General features: G+C 42.3%; 3 protein-coding genes across 3 annotated transcripts; 2 read left to right on the top strand and 1 right to left on the bottom strand.

Moving 5' to 3' along the window:
- The first annotated feature begins 102 nt into the window (after nt 1-102).
- sftpbb (surfactant protein Bb) lies at nt 103-9,461 on the top strand. The gene is made up of 11 exons (XM_064968692.1): nt 103-254; nt 2,134-2,195; nt 2,645-2,719; nt 3,097-3,222; nt 3,376-3,510; nt 3,661-3,741; nt 3,834-4,017; nt 4,241-4,383; nt 4,602-4,682; nt 5,962-6,072; nt 8,855-9,461. Exons 1-11 carry the CDS (start codon nt 203-205, stop codon nt 8,888-8,890), a joined length of 1,086 nt encoding a protein of 361 aa, XP_064824764.1. The 5' UTR covers nt 103-202; the 3' UTR covers nt 8,891-9,461.
- A 221-nt stretch (nt 9,462-9,682) lies between these two features.
- On the bottom strand, nt 9,683-16,964 carry LOC135542057 (ubiquitin carboxyl-terminal hydrolase 39-like). Its single transcript, XM_064968679.1, has 13 exons — nt 16,807-16,964; nt 13,284-13,362; nt 13,113-13,207; nt 12,865-13,001; nt 12,515-12,667; nt 12,029-12,254; nt 11,827-11,901; nt 11,579-11,646; nt 11,243-11,431; nt 10,603-10,745; nt 10,355-10,490; nt 10,111-10,197; nt 9,683-9,980 (listed from the first exon to the last, which is right to left on the bottom strand). The coding sequence occupies exons 1-13, from the start codon at nt 16,853-16,855 to the stop codon at nt 9,927-9,929; spliced, it is 1,491 nt and encodes a 496-aa protein (XP_064824751.1). The 5' UTR covers nt 16,856-16,964; the 3' UTR covers nt 9,683-9,926.
- A 497-nt stretch (nt 16,965-17,461) lies between these two features.
- Nucleotides 17,462-21,857, top strand: LOC135542071 (UPF0561 protein C2orf68 homolog). Its single transcript, XM_064968705.1, has 4 exons — nt 17,462-17,675; nt 18,072-18,187; nt 18,271-18,416; nt 18,484-21,857. The coding sequence occupies exons 1-4, from the start codon at nt 17,566-17,568 to the stop codon at nt 18,604-18,606; spliced, it is 495 nt and encodes a 164-aa protein (XP_064824777.1). The 5' UTR covers nt 17,462-17,565; the 3' UTR covers nt 18,607-21,857.
- The last annotated feature ends 271 nt before the right edge of the window (nt 21,858-22,128 follow it).

Below are 22,128 nucleotides of genomic sequence, written 5' to 3'. Positions count from 1 at the left end.
TTCAAAATTATGAAAGTCCTCAATGGCGCTGCCTATGCTAACATAGGCTTTTGGGCACTAAGAGTCCTCTATTTAACTCTATGGCCTAAACGCATTATTCCGTCTCGAATCTGTGCTTCCGTACTCATAGCCATCGGAAAGATCATACTACGGTCACTTTTATATAGGACCGACTGTAAATCATTCTCTGTCCTCCCTTGCGATGGCGTTTTTACAATTGATTGTCTTGATCTTCATGGCATCTTTTTGTATTGGTAAGTAGCTACTTGACTAGCTTATATATATTATTCTATGTTTACCTACTTTTTGGCAAACCCATGTCTAACGAGTCGCTGTCACTATATATTAACAATTACAAAATTAGACCTGGATTCTGCACAAATTCATCAGTTAAAACTGCGCTGTGAAGCAGTCGTGCTTTTTTTATCAATTAGTAATGCCAGAACATGGAAGATATTTAGCTTCATTCCCACTAGACACATACTGGTGCAATCAACTCAACAAAATTACGTTGAACCAACGTGGATAGACGTTCGATTGACGTCTATGCCCAGTGGGTTTTTCTTTGCGAAACGTAGATTACATTAGGCCTGTTCAATATTTGGGACATGACACGGTCTGGTTCTTGCCAGATTAGTATACCAGTCTGTTTATGCAACTCCCATTTTTGTAGACCGAGAAATAGGTAAATATGAAAAAGGTATTCTGGTGTCACACCTTTCCTCCCCCATCTTTCAATTGCCGTTTACTGTGCAAATATAGAATACTATATTCTCTGCAACTATTGCAGAAATACGTTAGGCCGTTTTAAATTTGGGACATGATGCGGTCTGGTTCTTAACAGAATGGAATACATTTCTTGAGTTGAAATAATAAAGAAAATCACAAAAAGCTTATTTCTCTAAAATGTTGTGCACAAAATTGTTTACATCCCTGTTAGTGAGCATTTATCCTTTGCCAAGATAATCCATCCACCTGACAGGTGAGGCATATCAAGAAGCCGATTTAAACAGCATAAGAAACACACACAAAACACAGGTACACCTTGTGCTGGGAACAATAAAAGGACAATGTGCAGGTTTGTCACACAACACAATGCCACAGATGTCTCAAGTTTTGAGGGAGGGGTGCAATTGGAATGCTGGGGGGGGGGGGGGGGGGGGTAATTTACATCTGTAATAAAGCCCTTTTGTTGGGAAAAACTAATTCTGATTGGCTGGGCCTGGCTGCCAAGTGGGTGGGACTGTGCCCTCCAAAGTCCACCCATAGCTGCACCCCTGCCCAGTCATGTGAAATCGATAGATTAGGGCCTAATGAATTTATTTAAATTGACTGATTTACTTACTCTTTGATATGGTTGTATGTTTATATTTTTGTTCAGTATATAAAGCTCCACTCCACACTTAATTCTTAATGTCTACTGCTTGCAAAATCATCTTTTTTCATATATAAATTTAATGTTTATTTGCATGACAATAATTGTCCTGACTTAAGAATCCCTGAATCACTTTGCTTTTCTGATTGGCAAGTTTCACCATTCAATTATTTTAGATCTACAGGAGTGCAAGTTTCACCATTGCACGGACCGTGGCGATACGTTGGCACAATTATTACAATATGGCAAATCTTAGTCAATTGCATTCTATCCATGCTTGCTTTTGCAAGCTACCCGAGACATGGAGATAGGTGGGAGGGCATACAGGCTGTTGACAATTTATTAATGCGCAATTTGCTTAAATGTGTAATGGGAACATTTCAACCACAACATTTTTATTCGACACTAGGTTTTTGCAGATTTTTGTATTTTTCTATGTGCGACGTCATTACGTCCAACTGTTTAAAAAAATAACATAAAAATGCGATATGTAAATGGAACGCATCCAAGCAGCCAATTGTCACATTTTTTTTCTATGCAAACTTTCTAATTGGCGAAGAAAGAAAAAATCTTTGGACAAGTTCATGGAAACATAGCTGTTGGCAAGAGAGCACAAACAAGACTGGCACCCAGGCTAGTGCCTTGTTCCAATATCTGAATAGAAATTATGTCTCGTACTAAAGTCTGCATCTGACCTTGTTAACAACTTTTATTTATACTAACAAACTAAACTGGTTTATTCTGTGGGATCTTCACAGGTGAGACCATGGTCATCGGTGAGCCTACCAGGCCCAAGTTGGGCATCACACAGCTGTCCTCAGTAAGATATATAAATGACTGTGTGTGAAACCAACAGATCTAACATGTCTCTTCCAGGACCAGGTTTGATGGAAACTACACCGGTTAACTCAAGTAGTCCCCTGTTAACAGTTAACAATGGTATAACTTGTATTCTCTATTCTCGGGAATACAGCCCAGTATTTGGTTCATAAAGCATTCATCACATCTATAAAAAACTCCATATCTTGGCCACATATTTCTAGTAACACCAAGCCTGTTTCACCAAGCCTGTACTTTCACACACTAGAAACAAGTTATTTTTCAACTTCAGAAAGACTGTTGTTGCGGTATGCATTTTTTCATCAGAGATTCCATACCGGAACTGTAGAGCATGTGGTTGTTAGGTTAGAGATGTAGGGGGTTATGACTGAAAATGTTAATTGATAGTTACTCGCTGACCTCTCACCTCTGACCATCCCCATCTACCAGACAACTGACATCTGCTCAGACTGCAGCCAGATCATTGAGCTATTCACAGACATGATCTCCAACACTGACACCCAGGTGAGTACCCACTCTGCTGAAGTATGTCTTCTCTCATTTTATAGTTGTAGCCAGAGTTGCAGATAACACCCTGACCAGAAAGTGGTACTTCAAGTAAATATGAAAAAAGCCTTCTGTCCCCCCCCCCCCATCTTTCAGTTCCCGTTTACTGTTCCCATCTCCCCCCCCCATCTTTCAGTTCCCGTTTATTATGCAAATATAGAATACCATATCTTGCAACAACTCCATACAGTACAGTCAACAGTTGAACTCTGCGCTTGAAACAAAGTCTACTAGAAGGATGTCAAATTGACATGTCATTTTGCATCTCACCCCATAACAATGTGAGCCACTAATAGTGTATTGTAACTGTATATGTACCTATGTTAATTGTTTAGGAGCTGATCCACAACACCCTGGATGCCCTGTGTCTGCGCCTCCCCATAGTTAAGGCTCAAAGCCACTGTATGTCCCAGGTGCATATGTACCTGCCCCAAGCCCTCCAGTACCTCACTGGCATACTGGTGAGTGCCTGAGAACTGCAAACATGCAGAGAAAGGAAAGTCTGGTTTACAACGTAACCATCCAAAAATGTTCCTACATTGTATCATGGGCAATAATGTTGTTATTCGATAACATAAGGACTTATCAATTGTCTTTCTCCTTCATATCTGTAGAAGCCAGGTGAGACGTGTATGGTCCTGGGCCTGTGTGCTGTCCGCTTAGAGAGAAAAGCACCCGAACCACTTCCTCCCACTTTCAATGACATCGATCTTTCGAATGCTGTACTTGACTCAGGCACCAGCCCAGAGGTGAGTGTGAGCGCTGAACTTTTGTACAGTCGAGGAACGGAAGTCTCTTCCCTTCTTTGTTTGTTTGTCAATGTGTTTTTCTAGTTCTGCATGGTTTGTCATTTTTCTGTCTGCACTGAATGCTCTCTCACCAGCTGATCCCCTCTCCAGGTGCAGATCAGCCCACAGTGTACCTTCTGTGTTTATCTTATGAAGAAACTGGAGAGCATGTTGCCTACAGAGAAGACTGAGGTAACTCTCTCAATAAGTCTATATATTTCTCACAAGTGTCCACACTCACTAACACACAGACACATTTTGTTGGACACCCTTGACCCTTGCAGGATGCCATAGTGAAACTAATGGGTGAGGTGTGTGGCCTCCTGCCTGCAAGCTACAAAGACCAGTGTGAGGACTTCATCAACAAGTATGGAAAGGAGATTGTTGACTTCCTGCTGTCGTCAGCCGCCCCTCACTCCATCTGTGCCCTGCTGCACCTGTGTCTGTTCCAGGAGACCCCCAGCATGGGTGAGTGGGGTGATTTGGTCAGACCAGAGCTCTCGTTTTAATCATAAGCTCAAATGTGTGTGGTCTCATACTGATATGACTATGTGGGCTACACATTTCCTTTCTACTCTCTCCTCTTCTACCCTCATCGTTCATGCTCTCCTTGATCTGTAGATTATCTCTGTCTCCCTTGGCACTGCTCTTCCACATTGTAGCCCTCTGTAACCCTGATCCCCCTCTCCAGAGATGCCCCTCCCCTCTGACTGTGATTCCTGCCGTACGCTGGCGGTTCTGAGCCGGCTCCACCTGGGTCTCAACGCCACTGAACCTCAGACCTCCTCTTTCCTCCAGTCTGTCTGCCTGCAGCACCCCAATGCCATCCCCAAGGTCTGCCCAGCCCCTATGCCCTACATCCACCCCTTAGCCCCTACATGTTTATTTAGAAGCCCCACAGAGCTTACGCCAGTTTCATCTGGTGTAGAAGGAGAATAGGCCTAAATATAGTGCTCTGTGCTGTAGTCGCCGTAAGATATAACAAAAAGCTTTCAGTTGTGTTTAAAGCATTGACGTCAGTTTCATTGTGCCTGTCTTTGTGTTCTATCCAGTGTGAAATGTTCACCAAACTCTACGGTCCCAGACTACAGAAGGTTCTGGGAAGCCAAATGGATGCTCCGGATACATGTGAGGTAATTAAACCATTCCCATCCAGCCGTAGGAGAGGGTCCTCCTCTGACTCTACAGTGTCTATAATCCCCAGACCACTTCTTCTAATTACTAACCATGACCACTGTCCCATTGACAAGTGGTTTGATTGTGTGTAAGATGACTGAGTCTTGTCTTAGTTAGTATGGGCTCCAGAGTGGTGCAGCGGTCTAAGGCACTGCATCTCAGTGCTTGAGGCTTCACTACAGACACCCTGGTTCGATTCCAGGCTGTATCACAACCGGCCGTGATTGGGAGTCCCATATGGCGGCGCACAATTGGCCCAGCGTTGTACGGGTTTGGCCGGTGTAGGCCGTCATTGTTACTAAGAATTTGATCTAAACTGACTTTCATAGTTAAATAAAATAGATGTAAAAACGTATATCAGCTGACTATACAAAACTTTGTACTAAGTGTACAAAACATTAGGAACACCTGCTCGTTCCATGGCAGACTGAACCAGGTGAATGGGATGATCCTTTATTGATGTCACTTTAAGTCTACTTCAATCAGTCTAGATGAAGGGGAGGAGACAGGTTAAAGAGGGATTTTTAAGCCTTGATACATGGATTGTGTGCCATTCAATAGGTGAAAAATATTTAAGTGCCTTTGAACAGGGTTATGTGTTTTTCACACTCAACAGTTTCCCATGTGTCAAGAATGTTCCACCTCCCAGGTGGCGCAGTGGTCTAGGGCACTGCATCGCAGTGCTAGCTGTGCCACCAGAGACTCTGGGTCCGGCCGCAACCGGGAGATCCATGGGGAGACGCACAATTGGCCTAGTGTCGTCCGAGTTAGGGAGGGTTTGGCCGGTGGGGATATCCTTGTCTCATCGCACACTAGTGACTCCTGTGGTGGGCCGGGCGCAGTGCATGCTAACCTGGTCGCCAGGTGCACGTTGTTTCCTCCGACACATTGGTGCGGCTGGCTTCCGGGTTGGATGCGTGCTGTTAAGAAGCAGTGCGGTTGGGTTGTGTTTCGGAGGACACATGCCTTTGAGACAAGATAGTAACTACTAACAATTGGATACCAATAAATTGGGAAGAAAAGGAGGTAAAATGTAAAAAAAAATAAGAAAAGAATGGTCCACCACCCAAAAACCATCCAAACAACTTTACGACTGTGGGCATTGGACTCAAACTGGGCCAGCATCCCTGTGGAGCGCTTTTTCATGCCCTCAACATATGTTCTGAGGACAAAAGGGTGTGCAACTCAATATTAATAATGTTTTATACACTCAGTGAATATCTCTTTGTCCTCCAGAGAGCTGATATGTGTGTTGCTGTGAAAGAGCAGCATCTTCTGGGGAAGAACCAGTGTACCTGGGGACCCAGTTACATCTGCAGGGACTTGAAAACTGCTCAGGGGTGTGGTGTAAGTAAACTAGATCTGCCATGGGCCCGGTTTCCTGATGGCGATAGAACGAGTGTTTTTAGCGATGCATTTTTCCTACAAAGATCGTAGATGTAACATGCGTTTCCCAAAACCATGCAGAGAGAGCGGTCGCTAAGTGTGTCGTTGGAGCATGCGTCAATACTGGAAGTGCTTCTCTCGGATCAGGTTTCTCTTTTCAAATCTTTAACATTCAAATTATTTCACAATACTGACGGATCAGCTGCTAGAGAGATATTACCACCTACGGCTGTGAATATTAAGGTGGCTAATTATAATGCTTACCCAATCAAAATGCACTAAATAACCGATTTGGCACATTATTGGGCACTTGCTAGGCTACACATCATGAAATATTGAGATGACTTAGACAGTAGCCTACAAGTAGCAAAATAACTTAATAGCCTACATTTCATGTTCAATCAGTTATTTCAATATGTATTAATGTACGTTGCTTGTTTGCATCAACTGCAAAGACATTGGCAACTTTGTATTTGTAGTCAACTTTATTCAACTTAGTTTTTTTTTATTGGCGGTCACAGAGACAGAAACCATGTGATTCCATGTTGAGCGAAGATCTTCTGTGTATAAAAGCATCTAACGACAAACTAACGACAACAGCTGGTACCCTTACAGCTCATTGAAATAATGCTTAATTCCTCCTGAAAAGTGATTAAATTAAAGGTATTTTATCATGTATACTTGCATGCCTTGGTATGTCATAGAATAAAGCAAAGAAGCTGTGAAAAGAGATGAATTATTGCTTATTCTACAAAGATATTCAAAAATAGCCTGGACACATGTTGGTACACCATAGAAAATATAAATAATTGGATTTAGGGATATTTCAAACTAATTTGTTTAATTAGTATCACACGTCTCCAATCTTGTAATCAGTCATTCGGCCTAATTAAATGGATAAAAGTAGTCATTGTGCTGTTTGGTATCAGTGTGCACCACACTGAACATGGACCAAAGAAAGCAAAGGAGAGATTTGTCTGAGGAGATCAGAAAGGAAAAAATAGACAAGCAAGGTGAAGGCTACAAGACCATCTCCAAGCAGCTTGAACAACAGTCGCAAATATTATTAAGGTGTTTAAGGTCCATGGAACTGTAGCCAACCTCCCTGGGCGTGTCTGCAAGAGGAAAATGGACCCCAGATTGAACAGAAGGAGAGTGCGAATGGTAGAAAAAGAACCAAGGATAACTGCCAAAGAGATACAAGCTGAACTCCAAGGTGAAGGTACGGCAGTTTCTGATCACACCATCCGTTGCTTTTTGAGCGAAAGTCGGCTCCATGGAAGAAAACCCCAGGAGGACTCAACTTTTGAAAGAAAAACATAAAGCCAGACTGGAATTTGTAAAAATGCATATTGGCAAGCCACAATCCTTCTGGGAGAATGCCCTTTGCACAGATGTGACTTGCCAAAAGGCAGTTTTGACTCATCAGCTCTTTGTTCACAGATGAAAAAAAAATGAAGCTTTCAAAGAAAAGAACACCATACTGACAATGAAACATGGAGGTTCACCCAACTACCTCATTCCCCAAATTATTTATTTCTGCTATTTTGCACCCCAGTATCTCTACTTGCACATAATCATCTGCACATCTATCACTCCAGTGTTAATGCTAAATTGTAATTATTTTGCCACTATGGGCTATTTAGTGCTTTATACCTCCCTAATCTTACTACATTTGCACACTGTATATAGATTTTTCTATTGTGTTATTGGCTGTATGCTTGTTTATCCCATGTGTAACTCGTGTTGTTGCTTTATCTTGGCCAGGTTGCAGTTGTAAATGATAACTTGTTCTCAACTGGCCTACCTGGTGAAATAAAAAAGGCTTGGTTATGTTTGGGGCAGCTTTGCTGCGCCTGGCACAGGGTGCCTTGAATCTGTACAGAGCACAATGAAATCAAGGCATTCTGGAGCAAAACGTACTGTCCAGTGACAGAAAGCTCTGTCTCAGTCGCAGGTCATGGGCACTCCAACAGGAAATGACCCTAAACACACAGCTAAAAGCACCCATTAATGGGTAACAACAAAAGATTGGACTATTCTGAAGTGGCCTTTTATGAGTCCTGTTCTGAATCCTATTGAACATCTATGGAAAGAGCTGAAACTTGCAGTCTGGAGAAGGCACCTATCAAACGTGAGACAGCTGGAGCAGTTTGTTCAGGAAGAGTGGGCCAAACTACCTGTTAACAGGTGCAGTCGTCGCATTGCAGTGACTGCGTCAAGGTTGCACAACAAAATATGAAGTTATGGGTCCCATAATTTCTCTCTATGCCTTGTTTTATTTACAATAAGTGGAATAAAAAAATCATAAGCAAAGTCTGATTTATATTAAATATGGAACAAACCATGGTGGATGCCAATTACTTTGGTCAGTTTCAAGTTATTATAGAGAAAATTGTGCATTCGTCTTTTGTGGAGGGATGCCAACAAATTTGAGCAAGTCTGTAGCTGTTCTACGAGTGGTCTGAGGCAGGCTACGACTTCCTTAAATTTGATTAATTGCACCGTTAACAATGGTTTTGGGAAACAGCTTGGCGATTTTTAACTACGCTCATACAAAGGTTCTAACGAACTTAGCCTTAAGATGTTTTTGGGAAACTGGGCCATGGTCTTATCTAATATAACAACCTAAGTTATAAGTAAATTAAAATATAGGACATGTCTGAAAAACAACCCGACCCACACCAATGCTTTGCTGCCTTATTTCTGATCTGGTTTTATTTTCATTTTGATACAACTCCAGATGGTAGACTTCTGCCAGAAGTTGATGTGGAACTAGAGCTGAGAACCACTCCCAGAGTTCTCCCTCCATGGATGAAGCTGATGATTTAACTGCCAAATATATGTTTTAGTATTGCACTTGTTACTGATTGCACTATTGCCTTTGACTTTTCTTTGCCACAGTTTAAATTCAATATTTTGTCAACTTCATTTTACAGGTCATCTGATATTGCACTGAGCAATTTGAGTAAGATTTCTGGATATTTAATTCCTTGATTTTCACTTCTGGTAGACTGTTGTAGCACTGAGATTTGATGTCAGGTTTGATTTACACTGGATGGGCTGTTATGAGTACAGTAAGTAATTTAGTCAAGCAATGTAAATAATTGACTTTAAATAATATTGGACCTATTTAAGCACATATCCACAAGTATAACAATTTACATTTGAAATGTGACTTTTCAGTTGTAGGTAATATTATCTTCATATAAAATCAGTCATAATCAGGAAGAACATAGTAAATGAAAGTGGCAAAGTGTCTTGAAGAAATTAGTGAACATGTACCTCCTGTTGAGAAATCCTTTCAATCAGTAATGTGAACATTTTAATTAAAATTTTAATTCATTTAATGTACAATTGTTAAATTTCATTTTTGTGATCCAACTAAATGTACATGAGTATTTATCCTATAATGCTTACAATAGGAACATAATTTTGCAACCCTCACTATTTGGTAATGTCAACATTTTATTTCTTGTTTTTACTTCCTTGTTTCACAAATAAAATAAAGACCCAACCCAAATCAATACATTTCATCCAAAAAGGTAAAACATAATATTGACTGGAAACAGACATTTCAAAGCTAGTTTATTCCACCATTTACAGTTAAGTTGAAGAACAAAAAAAATAGTAGACATTGTTTTCTCTATCCAAAATCCACCAATAAAAAGTCCTGGTCCTCATGTGGTGGGGGCTTACCCTGAGGTCATCTTGAACAGTGTCCAGTTCTACTCTCGTGGCTTTTTGGGGCTCGTCTGACCACTGGCCAGCATGTGACATCTCTCTCCTGTACAATCAATCTTTCAATGCCTTATTCACGCCCCTGTGTGGTTAGTTGTGTCATCTTCGTTCTCTCTTCTTTTCCAAATCTGGAACGAAGAGAACCACACAACACAACTGACAGTTACAGGGAGTCAGTAAATTATCTAGACATAAACCTGTAAATTAGAGAACAGCATATGGTATAATCAGTGGTCAATGTGACACAATAGAGCTTACCTGAATGTAGGCCTCCGACAGTGTGATCATCTGGGGCAGGATATCTGTCACCTGCAAGTCCTGGAGCTCGTACCACTTCCCAGTGCCCTTCAGGGACCAAAAAAAGGCACACATTAGCACCAATAACTGAACAGGATGAGTATTTATTTCACAATGTCATAAAATACTGCACATCTAAAGCTCTGCAAATGTGCACTTCTAGAGTACACTAGGAGAAAGGCCTGAAAACACAGCTGTCACTTACATGATGCAGGACATGCATTCTGTATGCCCCCTCAGTGGGCTTCCCATCATGCACCACGTTGGCCACCAGGTCATAGGTGGTGTTCTTCTCTGTGATCTGTGCCTCTTCTGTCAGGTACTCACGAAGGTCTACGTTCCTGGTCAAGGAGCAAATGCAAGGAGTCAAAAACACAGACATGAACTCATCAGGCTGAGCATGATGCTAAATGACCATTGAGTACATGGGGAAAGTATGCAACAGTCTCTTACGTGATGGGAAAGTTAACGATGGTGGGGTTCTTCTCCACAAAGAAGTTGTTCTTGGTGAACCTTTTGATGCAGAAGATGAGATAGGGAGGCAGCTTGAGCAACTGGAACCTTTTGAGGAAATTCTCTTTGTAGGTTTTATACTCCTAAAAGAAAACAGGAGTGTGAAGGGACCAGAGGAAAGGGCAAAGAGGTGAAGAAAATCAAGAGGTGATAAAGCACTTAAGATTGTCAAACAGAAGCTGAAGTCTCACAGGCCATCCTTCCAAATCTTTCTCGTTGACTCGACATTTGAAAGATTTTGCTTAGGATGGGAGCGCTGGCTGTTAACACTCACTTTTGTTTTAATAACCTATGCAGCATTAGTTTTGTATCCTATGCTAGCTAGCTTAATGCAAGTCAGAAACAACATTGGTTGGTAGAGCAACCCATGCAAAATATTTGTTTGGCTTAATAAGTGGCAACGCATCACTCGTTTCCATCTAGCCCACCCCTCGCGTTTTGTTTGAGGCTTTCAAACAAAACATGAGAAGCCTAGGCTTCTGAGGCTACTTTTAATTTAACTTGGTGGGAGAGATGATTGGCTTGCAGATAGGAGTGCTAATCCTTTGAGCTAATGTAAGTAGGAGTTTGAGGGCAGTACCTTCTCTGTGTTGCCGTTAAACTTGGCCAGGATGTTGAAGAGGGGGACCTGTGGGATGATGAGCTGCTCCTTCTCATCCTTGTACAGTGGGGCTGTGGGAAGGTCAAGGGTCAGGAAGAGGAAGGTTGACTCCGACATCTCCTCCTGGTACTCCTCCTTCAACAGCAGAGCCACCTTCTCTTCTGGTGGCTGGAGAGAGAAAAGCATGTAAACATTAACAATTTAGCTTTTAAAATCTGTAATCATATTGAAGTCATGAATTCACAAGTAAAAATGTAAACTTTGATACAATGATGCAGTCTTCCTTTTACAAAGGTCTGACAATAAGCCACTCGCCAAATCTGGATGAGGAAGCTTCTTGGAGAATATACGCATGGAACCTTGGAACACTTTGGTGAGGCTTGCTATATTGGCGATAGGCGAGAGATGGGAAAGAAGAGGGAGATATCTTTGTTAATATCACAGGTTGTACAGTAAGGCAGACAACACTGACTTATAAGGACAATGAAAAAGGATTAAGTCATATCCTTCCTCAACATCACTCCCTCGACCCCATTCATCAATCCCCTCCACCTCCCACTCACAAGGTTTCTTCTTGGTTCCTCCCAGTGCACCATGCAGAGCGTTCATGAACCAGGACAGAAAGTCCACAGCATCCCCTGCAGGACAGAGACCAATCAGCAGATTTGTTTATTTGCAACACATACATTTTACTGTACTAAAAACATTTTGTTCTTGAGAAACAAGGCTCTCAGCCTAACTGAATGTGATATAATAAAATCCTACCTTGCTTGGTGATCTGGAAGTTCTTCTTGCTACACAGCACTACAGCCTGCAACATCTCGTGGGGTGACACGTGGGCCTTGAAGTTCCGAGGGTTCCACAGCTTGCGCATCAGCTCACCAAATCGCTGCACCAGCAGGAACATGATGTCACCAGGTGGCCTACGGATTCCGCAGTAATTCTCCTCTTCCAGAAAGTAGTTCCGCAGTGGGGGCACATTGGACAGGGCCTGAAGGGTTAAAGATAGTTCACCATAATCATTTTACAATTTAGCAGACTCTCTTATCCAGAGCGACTTACAGTAGTGAGTACATACATTTTCGTACCGTTTCCCTGTGGAAATCAAACCCACAACCCTGGTGTTGCGAGCGCCATGCTCTACCGACTGGGTCACATGGATAATCATCACACAGGAAAAGGTTAAGCAGCATGTGAATGGTGAGAGGTCTGATTCACCAGTGGATACTCTGTGGTGGATAACAGTCTTACCTGCAGCACCACATTAGCATAGTCATTAGCCTTGATGTTGTTGAGCCCTACGATGCCAGGCAGATAGGTGGTGCCATCATAGGCTCGATACAGCTTGCCCTGCTTGTCCAATCCAGAGATGTGCGGTCTGGTGAATGTGGGCTTCAGTACATACTAAACACAAAGAACAAACATATATGACCACCTCCATTATTGCACAAACCATGGCTGAAGATAAACTGTTCAACTTTATTTCAGAACTATTGGTTTAGCACCATTTAATCAGTGCATGTTTGAATCAATGCCTCTGACACCTCTGAAATGGTCTTATTACAGGGTTAATGTGTGCAAACCCATGTCTGTGGACCCACCGTGATGTCTTCCAACGATGAGTCAATGATCTCGTAGTTATCTGGCAGACAGTAGAACTTAAGTGTGTGCAGATTGAGGAACACATGGTGGGTGAACTGCACACTGTGAGTATAGGCATGGGACTTCAGACCTCTACCTGGAAGAGACACACACACACACCAGTTTAGGTTGAGGTCAAATAATTTCTGAACATTTTTCAGGTAGGGAGGGAGGTAACAACGTTAATCTGAAGTATTGGATGATTTACCTTGGAAGTATTTCCCACAGATGAGACAAGCATAGACGTTGATGTGGGAGAGCGAGATGGAGCACAGCTTCTCAAAATCAAAGTCCAGCACACTCCTGAAGACAAAGGTGTTCGAGGTGAATGACAAATATTACACATTCAGTGTTAAAACCAGTGGACGTTTAACGTTACCTATTGATTGTGTCGAGGTAGGGACAGTGCCGACTTCTGCGATCCTCAGATGAACGGCCTACTTTCACAGGCACTGTAGCTATAAGACAAACAACATGTCAACAAACAATTCAGTGTAACTCGCTAATGTGATGCCTAGCAATGACAACAATCGTGGGTATCTAGCTAAGATTAGCTACGTTACACCAGAGATTTGTGTTTACACAAGGCCTCTGGCTAACACTAACTTAGCTAGAAGTTGCCAGAAGATATTTACTATATCATTACGCTTGGACTGCGCTGAGTTCGGAAACACAGTCATGGTTACATTAACGCTTCGAACACACTGACAGCGAAATTGCGCAAAATAGTATGCAGCATCATCTGGATATGTATGCACTCAAAATTCAACATATTCCTCTTGTCCAGATGGGTTAGGGCAGTGTGCAGTGTGGTTGAGATTGCATCGTCTGTGGACCTATTTGGGCGGCAAGCAAATTGGAGTGGGTCTAGGGTGTCAGGTAGGGTGGAGGTGATATGGTCCTTGACTAGTCTCTCAAAGCACTTCATGATGACGGAAGTGAGTGCTACGGGGCAGTAGTCGTTTAGCTCAGTTACCTTAGCTTTCTTGGGAACAGGAACAATGGTGGCCCTCTTGAAGCATGTGGGAACAGCAGACTGGTATAGGGATTGATTGAATATGTCTGTAAACACACCAGCCAGCTGGTCTGCGCATGCTCTGAGGACGTGGCTGGGGATGCCGTCTGGGCCTGCAGCCTTGCGAGGGTTAACACGTTTAAATGTTTTACTCACCTCGGCTGCAGTGAAGGAGAGTCCGCATGTTTTGGTTGCGGGCCGTGTCAGTGGCACTGTATTGTCCTCAAAGCGGGCAAAACAGTTATTTAGTCTGCCTGGGAGCAAGACATCCTGGTCCGTGACTGGGCTGGTTTTCTTTTTGTAATCCGTGATTGACTGTAGACCCTGCCACATACCTCTTGTGTCTGAGCCGTACGGACTCAGGAGAGGCGAGGGTCAAGAGCCGTGCATCCCCCGAAACACAACCTAACCAAGCCACACTGCTTCTTGACACAATGCCCACTTAGCCTGGAAGCCAGTCGCACCAATGTGTTGAAGGAAACAACGTACACCTGGCGACCTTTTCAGCGTGCACTGCGCCCGGCCCACCACAGGAGGCGCTAGTGCGCGATGGGACAAGGAAATCCCTGTCGGCCAAATCATCCCCTAACCCGGACGATGCTGGGCCAATTGTACGCCGCCGCATGGGTCTCCCGGTCGCGGCCGGCTGCGACAAAGCCTGGACCCAAACCCAGAATCTCTAGCGGCACGGCTAGCACTGCGACGTGAGCTTAACATAAAAACTAAAAATATATAAAACACATTTTCCTTAAAGTATTTATGTTACTGTCCCCACTACAACAAAACAAATACTTAAATACATGTAATTTTGTCCTTGAAACATTTAACTGAAGTAATGTAGAATTGCATTCATTCCTATGGGGGATTGCTCCTACTGGGGAGTTCCAATGTGGCCGACCGGTGACGAAAGCCTCTCAAAGCCAATACATAGCGTCAGCAATCCAGGGTTTATATACATCATTTTTTCTGACCCCATTTCTCACACAGGCTCCAATGTGTCTTAATGTAGTTTTTTTACATGTGCAATGTCACGACAGGAACACAGTTGATACTTCAACTCCTGTTGGAAGAGAGATGGCGGAAGTGGATGCCTTGTTCGAATTAAGCAGCGCGTCGAGCAAAGTTGGTGAAGACGAATGTTATGAATGGCCAACAGTAGTAATGAAAACTGGAACAAAAAAGAAATTGGAGTATATGTGCATGTATGATAATGAATCGCTTCTTGTTGGGATGCGTTTGTTGAATAAGGATACATATGTGGGAGACCCGTTTGAGGAGTTGAAAATTGTGAAATATGCTCTGGGAAAAGTGGAGTCTATCAGAGTGACCAGGAGTGATCTTACGTTGATGAATTGTATTTCTGAAGAACAGAGGAAGATTGCACTGAGCCTCAAAAGAATCTGGACAACAGAAGTTTTGAACTTCGGAGTAGAGCACCCGTTAAAGGAGTCATCTCAGGGGTGACGACCGATGTTCAGCCTGAATACCTGAAGTTAATTCCTGGTGTGATTGGTGCCCGTCGCTGACACGCTGGGTGAATGGAGAAAAATATGAAAGTCTGTCAGTCCTGACAGAGTATACTGAAGAACGGTGTGTAGAAGGACAACGGTGTTGCAATTGTGATGGGGATTATGATCCCTGGTTCCTGGAGTGCCCTGTAAGGGTGAAGGAAATTGAGGTGGCAAAAGTTAGAGCGGAGGCGATTAAAATAATTGAGAAAACAAGCGACGCTAGTGAAGATATGGTAGTGGATGCACCACAGCCTGTAGTAAATGTTTGCTGCCAGTCAAAAGATAAAGGTGGATTTTGTGGTGTTCATTGCCACAGTTGTAAACTGTACGGCACAAGCCTCAAAGAAGTTTGGACATTATTGTGACTGCAGCAGAAACTTGTCTGGGACTTAATGATTTTACTTCTGAAGACTGCAAGGGGTACTGGCTCCGGAAGACCCGCCCTCCCAGGTTCCCCTTGAGCCTGTGTAGGGATCAGATCCGGTTTATTTTTTTAACAGAAAAGTTGGTTCGTTTGGTTTATTTTTTGTTACGTTTTTTGGGAATCCTGTTTTCACCCTGCACAGTAGGTGGCGGGATGCACATTAAATTGTGCGATCGGCAATATACCATAAAAGTGGGCTGAGTCACAGACGTGATCTTCCCGTCTGGTTTTGCGCCCCCTCGGGGTAGTGCGGGGGAGTAGATCTTCGTGGGCTATACTCAGCCTTGTCTCAGCATAGTAGGTTGGCCATGTACTCTTATAATCTCCACCCGGCCCAGCCAGAAGAGGATTGGCCACCTCTCTAGGTTTCTTCCTAGGTTCACGCCTTTCTAGAGAGTTTTTCCTAGCCACCATGCTTTCAAATTTATACCGGAGAGTCAGGGTAGCCTAGTGGTTAGAGCGTTGGACTAGTAACCGAAAGGTTGGAAGTTCATATCCCCGAGCTGAGAAGGTATAACTCTGTCGTTCTACCCCTGTTCCTGAAAATAATAATTTGTTCTTAACTGACTAGTTAAATAAAGGTAAACAAAAATTCTCTATTGTTTGGGGTTTTAGGCTGGGTTTCTGTATAGCATTTTGACATCTACTGATGTCAGAGCTTAATAAATACATTCGATTGATTAAAGAAGAAGTGTCTTAATGTATTGCGTTCCCGTGCAGCTCAGTGTAAACAAGCGTAACGGTAGGGTCGGTATCTTCTGGCAAATCTAGACGGACACTTTTGATGCTGGGATCTTAGCTAGTTAACAATACATTAGTTAGCTATAACTAGCTACCTACCAACAATGTTATGTGTTAACTAGCTAACTGGGCAAGCAAACATGAAAATATACGTTTTGAAATAAACACCAGCTTGTTACGAGCTTGTACACGGTTTGAAATTGTTAACTACCTTCATCGTCTTCAAAGTCAAGTTCTCTCTCCCGTTTTACAGAGACCATCGTTAATCTTTGTTGCGTATGAAAAAACGGAGCTTATAATAATAATAACTAAAGTCAGGGTTGAGTTGATTTTACTAGCTGCACACCTCAAACTCCCGGTTTCAATATCAAAATGGCCAACCAGAGTTTAACCCCATATTTTCAAGTTGACTGGCAAAAACAGAACGGCGGAGATTGAATAGTGTTAGACATTTTTATTTGGGCCTCCAAAGAGCAACTCAGCTTTCAAACAACTTTAAATAATATACTTCATGAGGATTAAAAATGTGAGAGAAAAAAATAATTTGCAAGGGTAGAAGCTTGATCCGAAAAATAAATGATGGACAAGCTCGTAACTCCGTGTGCAATTCCAGTTAGACAGCAGCCCAGCCCACTTTGGAATGGTCGTCACTAGTTACCACAGTCACAAAGTCATACACCCCGCCTATTTATATTTTTTTATCTTCTTAAAATATGATTTTGAAACCTTACCTTAAACACAATGATAAACCAACGGCTAATCATAACATTAAATTAAGATCAAAAGCACGTTCTTTTTTGTTTTGATTAGTTTTTACAATAGCCCATTTTAACTTAGTGGATGTGATAACTAGTAGTAAATCCCTTTGAAAGATTGATTAACGTTATGATGCAGCTTGTGGTGTTGTGCATATAAAGAAGTACTAATGTTCCATCTTAAATGCTAAATACATTGTCCATCATCTCTCACGATGGAGATTTTGCGGGATGATGAAGAACAAGAGCTCAAATGTAAACGTACGGGTCGTTTGGACATGAGCCATGGTTTCTTACACCACATTCGAAGGAACCAGATTGCCAGGTGAATCACTAATCTGAGCTAACATGCCGTGCGGGGTGTATATTTTGTCGATCTATTTTGTCAATGTAATCAATTATGAGCGCGTGCAGTTGTTTAGTTTCGAGGGTTTTCTTGTTAATGTTGAAATTCATAGCTAGTACGCCTACTCACTCCAACCTCTACTGGGCATGCGCACAACGTCTAACAGAGAACTGCCCCTCTTCAGAGTATAAATACCATTAACAGATATTGCTCTCTGCGGTGTATAACTACACCCATCATGGATATTGTTAGAAGTTGGACACTCACAATCATTCCACTGGTTTGAATTAAATTGCCTTGTTACTCTCTAATTTATATAAATAATGTTTCTCTTACTGAAAGATTCAGACACTGACCTATCACTTTGTCTTGCAGAGATGACTATGATAAGCAGGTAAAGCAGGCCAATGAGCGTCAGAGGGCCAGGCTCACCACAACCCCCCGACGCCCCCGCCGGCCAGATATCCAAGTGTACCATCCGCGACGTGGAAGTAAGAAACCACTGCTGCTAGTATGGACTTCTTTCAACTTGGAAGACACAGTTTAGTGGTGATGTGTATGTATGTGTCTCCAGATGGATCTGAGCCAGGAGTGGGTGCAGAGACTGAAGAGTGGAATGAGAGTGGGTCGAGTACAGAGCCAGAGACCCATGGAACTGAACTCTTCTGGCTGGACTACCAGGCTGACTCTGGCTGTGTCACCTCCTTCATTGTACACAAGGTCTGTCTGTCTAGTGTCTATATTTTTATGATGGTGCGCATCCTGTGACCTGTTTCCTGTCTCTTAGGAGGACAAGCCAGAGAGGGTGGTGGAGCGTGTAGCAGAGAAGAATGTTCTGGACTCAGCCATGAGGGTGGCACTGCAGGCCCGGGTTCGAAAGGAAATGGATAAACGCCTGGACAAACGCTGAAGGAAGTGAATGAAGTTAACAGTGATGAGAAGGGTGAGGAGGAGTCAGAGGCCTCTGTTTACCCTCCAGCCAACCCTCTTCCTGTATGTAAGGAATGCTAGTAGCAGAGGACTACTGTGGACCCACATTCTGAGAGACTGTTAACCAGGATCTGAATGACGTCACACAGCCACGCCGTCCCCTCTGTGCTAGTGTACAGCCATGGGGAAAAGACTGACTTACAGAAGGGTAAAAATGGAGCCGTCCTCACATCTCTTGTATTGGGCTGGCATCTCTGACCCTGGGTCATGTCTGTAAGGGGCCCTGTGAAACTGCCGTTGTCTTGTGGTTGAATGGACCATTGGCTGTCAACCTGCTCCAAAGGACAGAGCTGAGAACATTGGCCCCTATCTGAGCCACACCAGGATAAGGCTGGGCAGTATACCATATTTTACAATATACCGGTATTGACACACGGACTGGTTTGGAGTTTTACTTTACCTTCTGCATGGTCAATGCAGCACATACAACAATGTTGATGACAACAATGCTGTTTTCATTTAGCTTAATATAAATCTACAAGCATTCTATAATTACACTATTAGTTTCTGTTTCTTACATCTGTAAACCTCTAGTTCGACTTGTCTTAGCAAGTTGGGCCTAAATCCTGTTAGCTACTAATGCTAATTGCTAGCTAGCCAATAAATGTACTGAATCAGAGCAAACGTAATTAGCTATACAGCCTGATAATACCAGCGATAGTGTAGACCTAAAACAGCATGTTTGTGCAACAGTATCTTCTAAATCAGAGGAAGCAAGAATGTTAGCTACATGAAGAAGCTAAGAGAAAACATTCAATGTAGCCACAGATTGAACAGTCCCCTAGAAACACTTATCAACACTTTTGTTCCTAGTTCCTACCCTGTCGCAATAACTCCTCCCTGGCATTTTCATTCATTGTCATGTCAAACACTGTATTCAAAGTGCCAATTATTATTCTAACTATAGAATTAGAATAATCATTCTATTTCCATAATTCCAACAGTTCACCCAAGTGTTTTACTCTAAATTGCAAGTCAAATTGCAACATTTGGTTAAAAATAAGGCACAGATTGTTTGCCCATAACATGCAGCCTTACGTGGAAATGATCTCAAATGAGTGCAACAAATGTATTAAAATGCACATTTGGGGGGGTTGAAGTTGAATTGAACAGTATAAAACAATCCGAATGGAGAAAGACCCATTGAAATCACTTAGAATGTATGTCTTTCCACCCGAGAGTCATACACTACTCATAAATAACATTTTGAGCTTTTATTATTCAAAAACATAAAATGCCGTCCACTTTTTGTTTTAATACTGTGATATTTTGGCCATATTAACCCCCACACCCACAAGAGGCCACTTTTTTTAAATGAACCTTTATTACAACTAGGCAAGTCAGTTACTGCCCAATGGGACTCCCGATCACAGCCAATTGTGATACAGCCCAGGATTGAAGCAGGGTCTGTAGTGACACCTCTAGCACTGAGATGCAGTGCCTTAGACCGCTGTGTGCGGCAGTTAAGGGTGCGTGCACACAAGCCTTGCATGCGGCAGTTAAGGGTGCGTGCACACAAGCCTTGCATGCGGCAGTTTTCCCGCAAAGGTTGGTATTTATACATATTGAACTATTCAGACCATGCGTACCCACAACTTCTAGTTGTTGTCTGATCAACTCTATTGCAAGCAAATATTGTTATTTTGGGGGAAATTGAGGTGTTTGTTGCACAGGAATTATAATGGTAGGCTAATATCATTAAAACCTATAGGCCTAATTATAAAACAAATGCATTTGTCATTGGTAAAAAGATTGCATAGCAGCATGTCACCCAATATATGTTTTACTTTTTATATAAGCATACACCAATCTTATTGCAGGGCATATCTCTCCTTTTCTGACATGCCGCTACATAAAATATTATGCTACCATTTATCCACCCCTCATTCAATGGCCAACCATGCTAGAAAGTAAATAGACCGGTAGCCTATGACAGTATTGTTAGGCTATAGTATTGCTGTGCGAAAGGAGCGCAACATAATAGCCTGTTTAATCTCAACGCCTATACCATGGAGATAGACTAACAATCATGTATTGATAAACAAAATATTTCCCAACAATTAATATTTTGCATAGACGTGTGGACTGTCGGCAGCATCTACTTCGAAATTGTTCAATAGAAAATCAATCTTGCAGAATGCGTGGGCTTTTCTCACTGTAGACGTAATGCATTATTTGTTTAAAAAAAGTAACGGCAAAAGATTAAAACATTCTGCCCACACCTCTACAGAAATGTGATCACATTTGCCATTGCGCTTTCCTTTAGCAACTATCACGGCCCAGTTCGAATATCTCCAAATAATACAGCAAATGAGGGCGTTGTTGTTACCATAAAAGGTGAATGGAGGGCATTTTCCCAGCGGAGGTGTAGCGCTCGTTCTCACACACATATGGTTTAGCTCTGATTTACCAATTAAGCATGCATATATGTTCCGTGCGAATGTTTGATAAATCCCAATAATTTGTTTGCATTCAAATCCTAGATGCTCAACGTACGCCAGAATTTAGTTTGAAATGTATCCACGTTGATAAATGAGGCCCCAATCCCCAGAAACTGGGACGCCACCCCTGTGAATTTCTTTTTCACCACACAGTGACATCCTCTTCCCCATAGAAAGTGTGCTGTGTTTACAAAATGTGTACTTTTTGTTGATATGGATGTGGTTTAAATCCATTGGAGGCTGCTGAGGGGAGGACGGCTCATTTTAATGGCTGGAATGGAGCAAATGAAATGGCATCAAACACATGAAACCATGTGATTGATGTATTTGATATCATTCCACCCATTACACTCCAGCCATTACCACAAGCTCTTCCTCCCCAATTAAGGTGCCACCAACCTCGTGTTTACATTTTATTTGGCAAAGTGATGTGACTGGGATGTCATGGCAGTTATGTTTTTTTGTTGTTTTCATGAAAAAGTTACCATGTTGATTTGCTGTCTGCAGGGTTACATGAGGTCACCGTGACTCAATATGACTAAGGCATGAGAGCAAATCAATTGGTCGTAGCTGATTCTTGTTTGTTTAAAAAATGTGCTGTGGTCATGACTTCTCTAATTTATTTTTGATTGGCCTATATGTTCTAAGAGTTATTTTTTTATACTGTCATTTTCTGGAAAGATCCTTATTGTTTCAGTATTACATATTAAATATTTATTTTCCAAAGGTGTTTAATGTATATTTATTTCCAAAAAGTGGTTGGATGTTCACTGTATGCAGATTTAGTGTGTGAGTACACAGTTTTGTTAAAGGTGAACGAGACTGTACTTTACTCTATCCTTCTCTTTCTCGAACACAAAAAAAACTTTTCCAGGTCAATGTTTTAATTTACGGTCTGGATGATGTATGGCGAAGGCTGTACCATTAGTATGGAGGATAAGATCATTGTCATGGTTTAAATTCCAGATGTACTTCATGCAATCCTAAATTATATGGCCAGA

The sequence above is a fragment of the Oncorhynchus masou genome, chromosome 1, assembly GCF_036934945.1.
Source record: "Oncorhynchus masou masou isolate Uvic2021 chromosome 1, UVic_Omas_1.1, whole genome shotgun sequence".
NCBI lineage: Eukaryota > Metazoa > Chordata > Actinopteri > Salmoniformes > Salmonidae > Oncorhynchus > Oncorhynchus masou.
This window is presented reverse-complemented; position numbering and strand designations above follow the sequence as displayed.

Bases quoted from the DNA above. Each gene is read 5' to 3' on its own strand.
- sftpbb (XM_064968692.1), top strand. From the start codon at position 203: ATGGCGTTTTTACAATTGATTGTCTTGATCTTCATGGCATCTTTTTGT. The intron at 2,720-3,096 runs GTGAGTACCCAC...TTAATTGTTTAG, and splicing joins TCTCCAACACTGACACCCAG to GAGCTGATCCACAACACCCT. The intron at 4,683-5,961 runs GTAATTAAACCA...TTTGTCCTCCAG, and splicing joins ATGCTCCGGATACATGTGAG to AGAGCTGATATGTGTGTTGC.
- LOC135542057 (XM_064968679.1), bottom strand. From the start codon at position 16,855: ATGGTCTCTGTAAAACGGGAGAGAGAACTTGACTTTGAAGACGATGAA. The intron at 11,647-11,826 runs GTGAGTGGGAGG...TCGCCAATATAG, and splicing joins AGGAACCAAGAAGAAACCTT to CAAGCCTCACCAAAGTGTTC. The intron at 10,491-10,602 runs GTAAGAGACTGT...CTCCTTGACCAG, and splicing joins ATCGTTAACTTTCCCATCAC to GAACGTAGACCTTCGTGAGT.
- LOC135542071 (XM_064968705.1), top strand. From the start codon at position 17,566: ATGGAGATTTTGCGGGATGATGAAGAACAAGAGCTCAAATGTAAACGT. The intron at 18,188-18,270 runs GTAAGAAACCAC...ATGTGTCTCCAG, and splicing joins GTACCATCCGCGACGTGGAA to ATGGATCTGAGCCAGGAGTG. The intron at 18,417-18,483 runs GTCTGTCTGTCT...CCTGTCTCTTAG, and splicing joins CCTCCTTCATTGTACACAAG to GAGGACAAGCCAGAGAGGGT.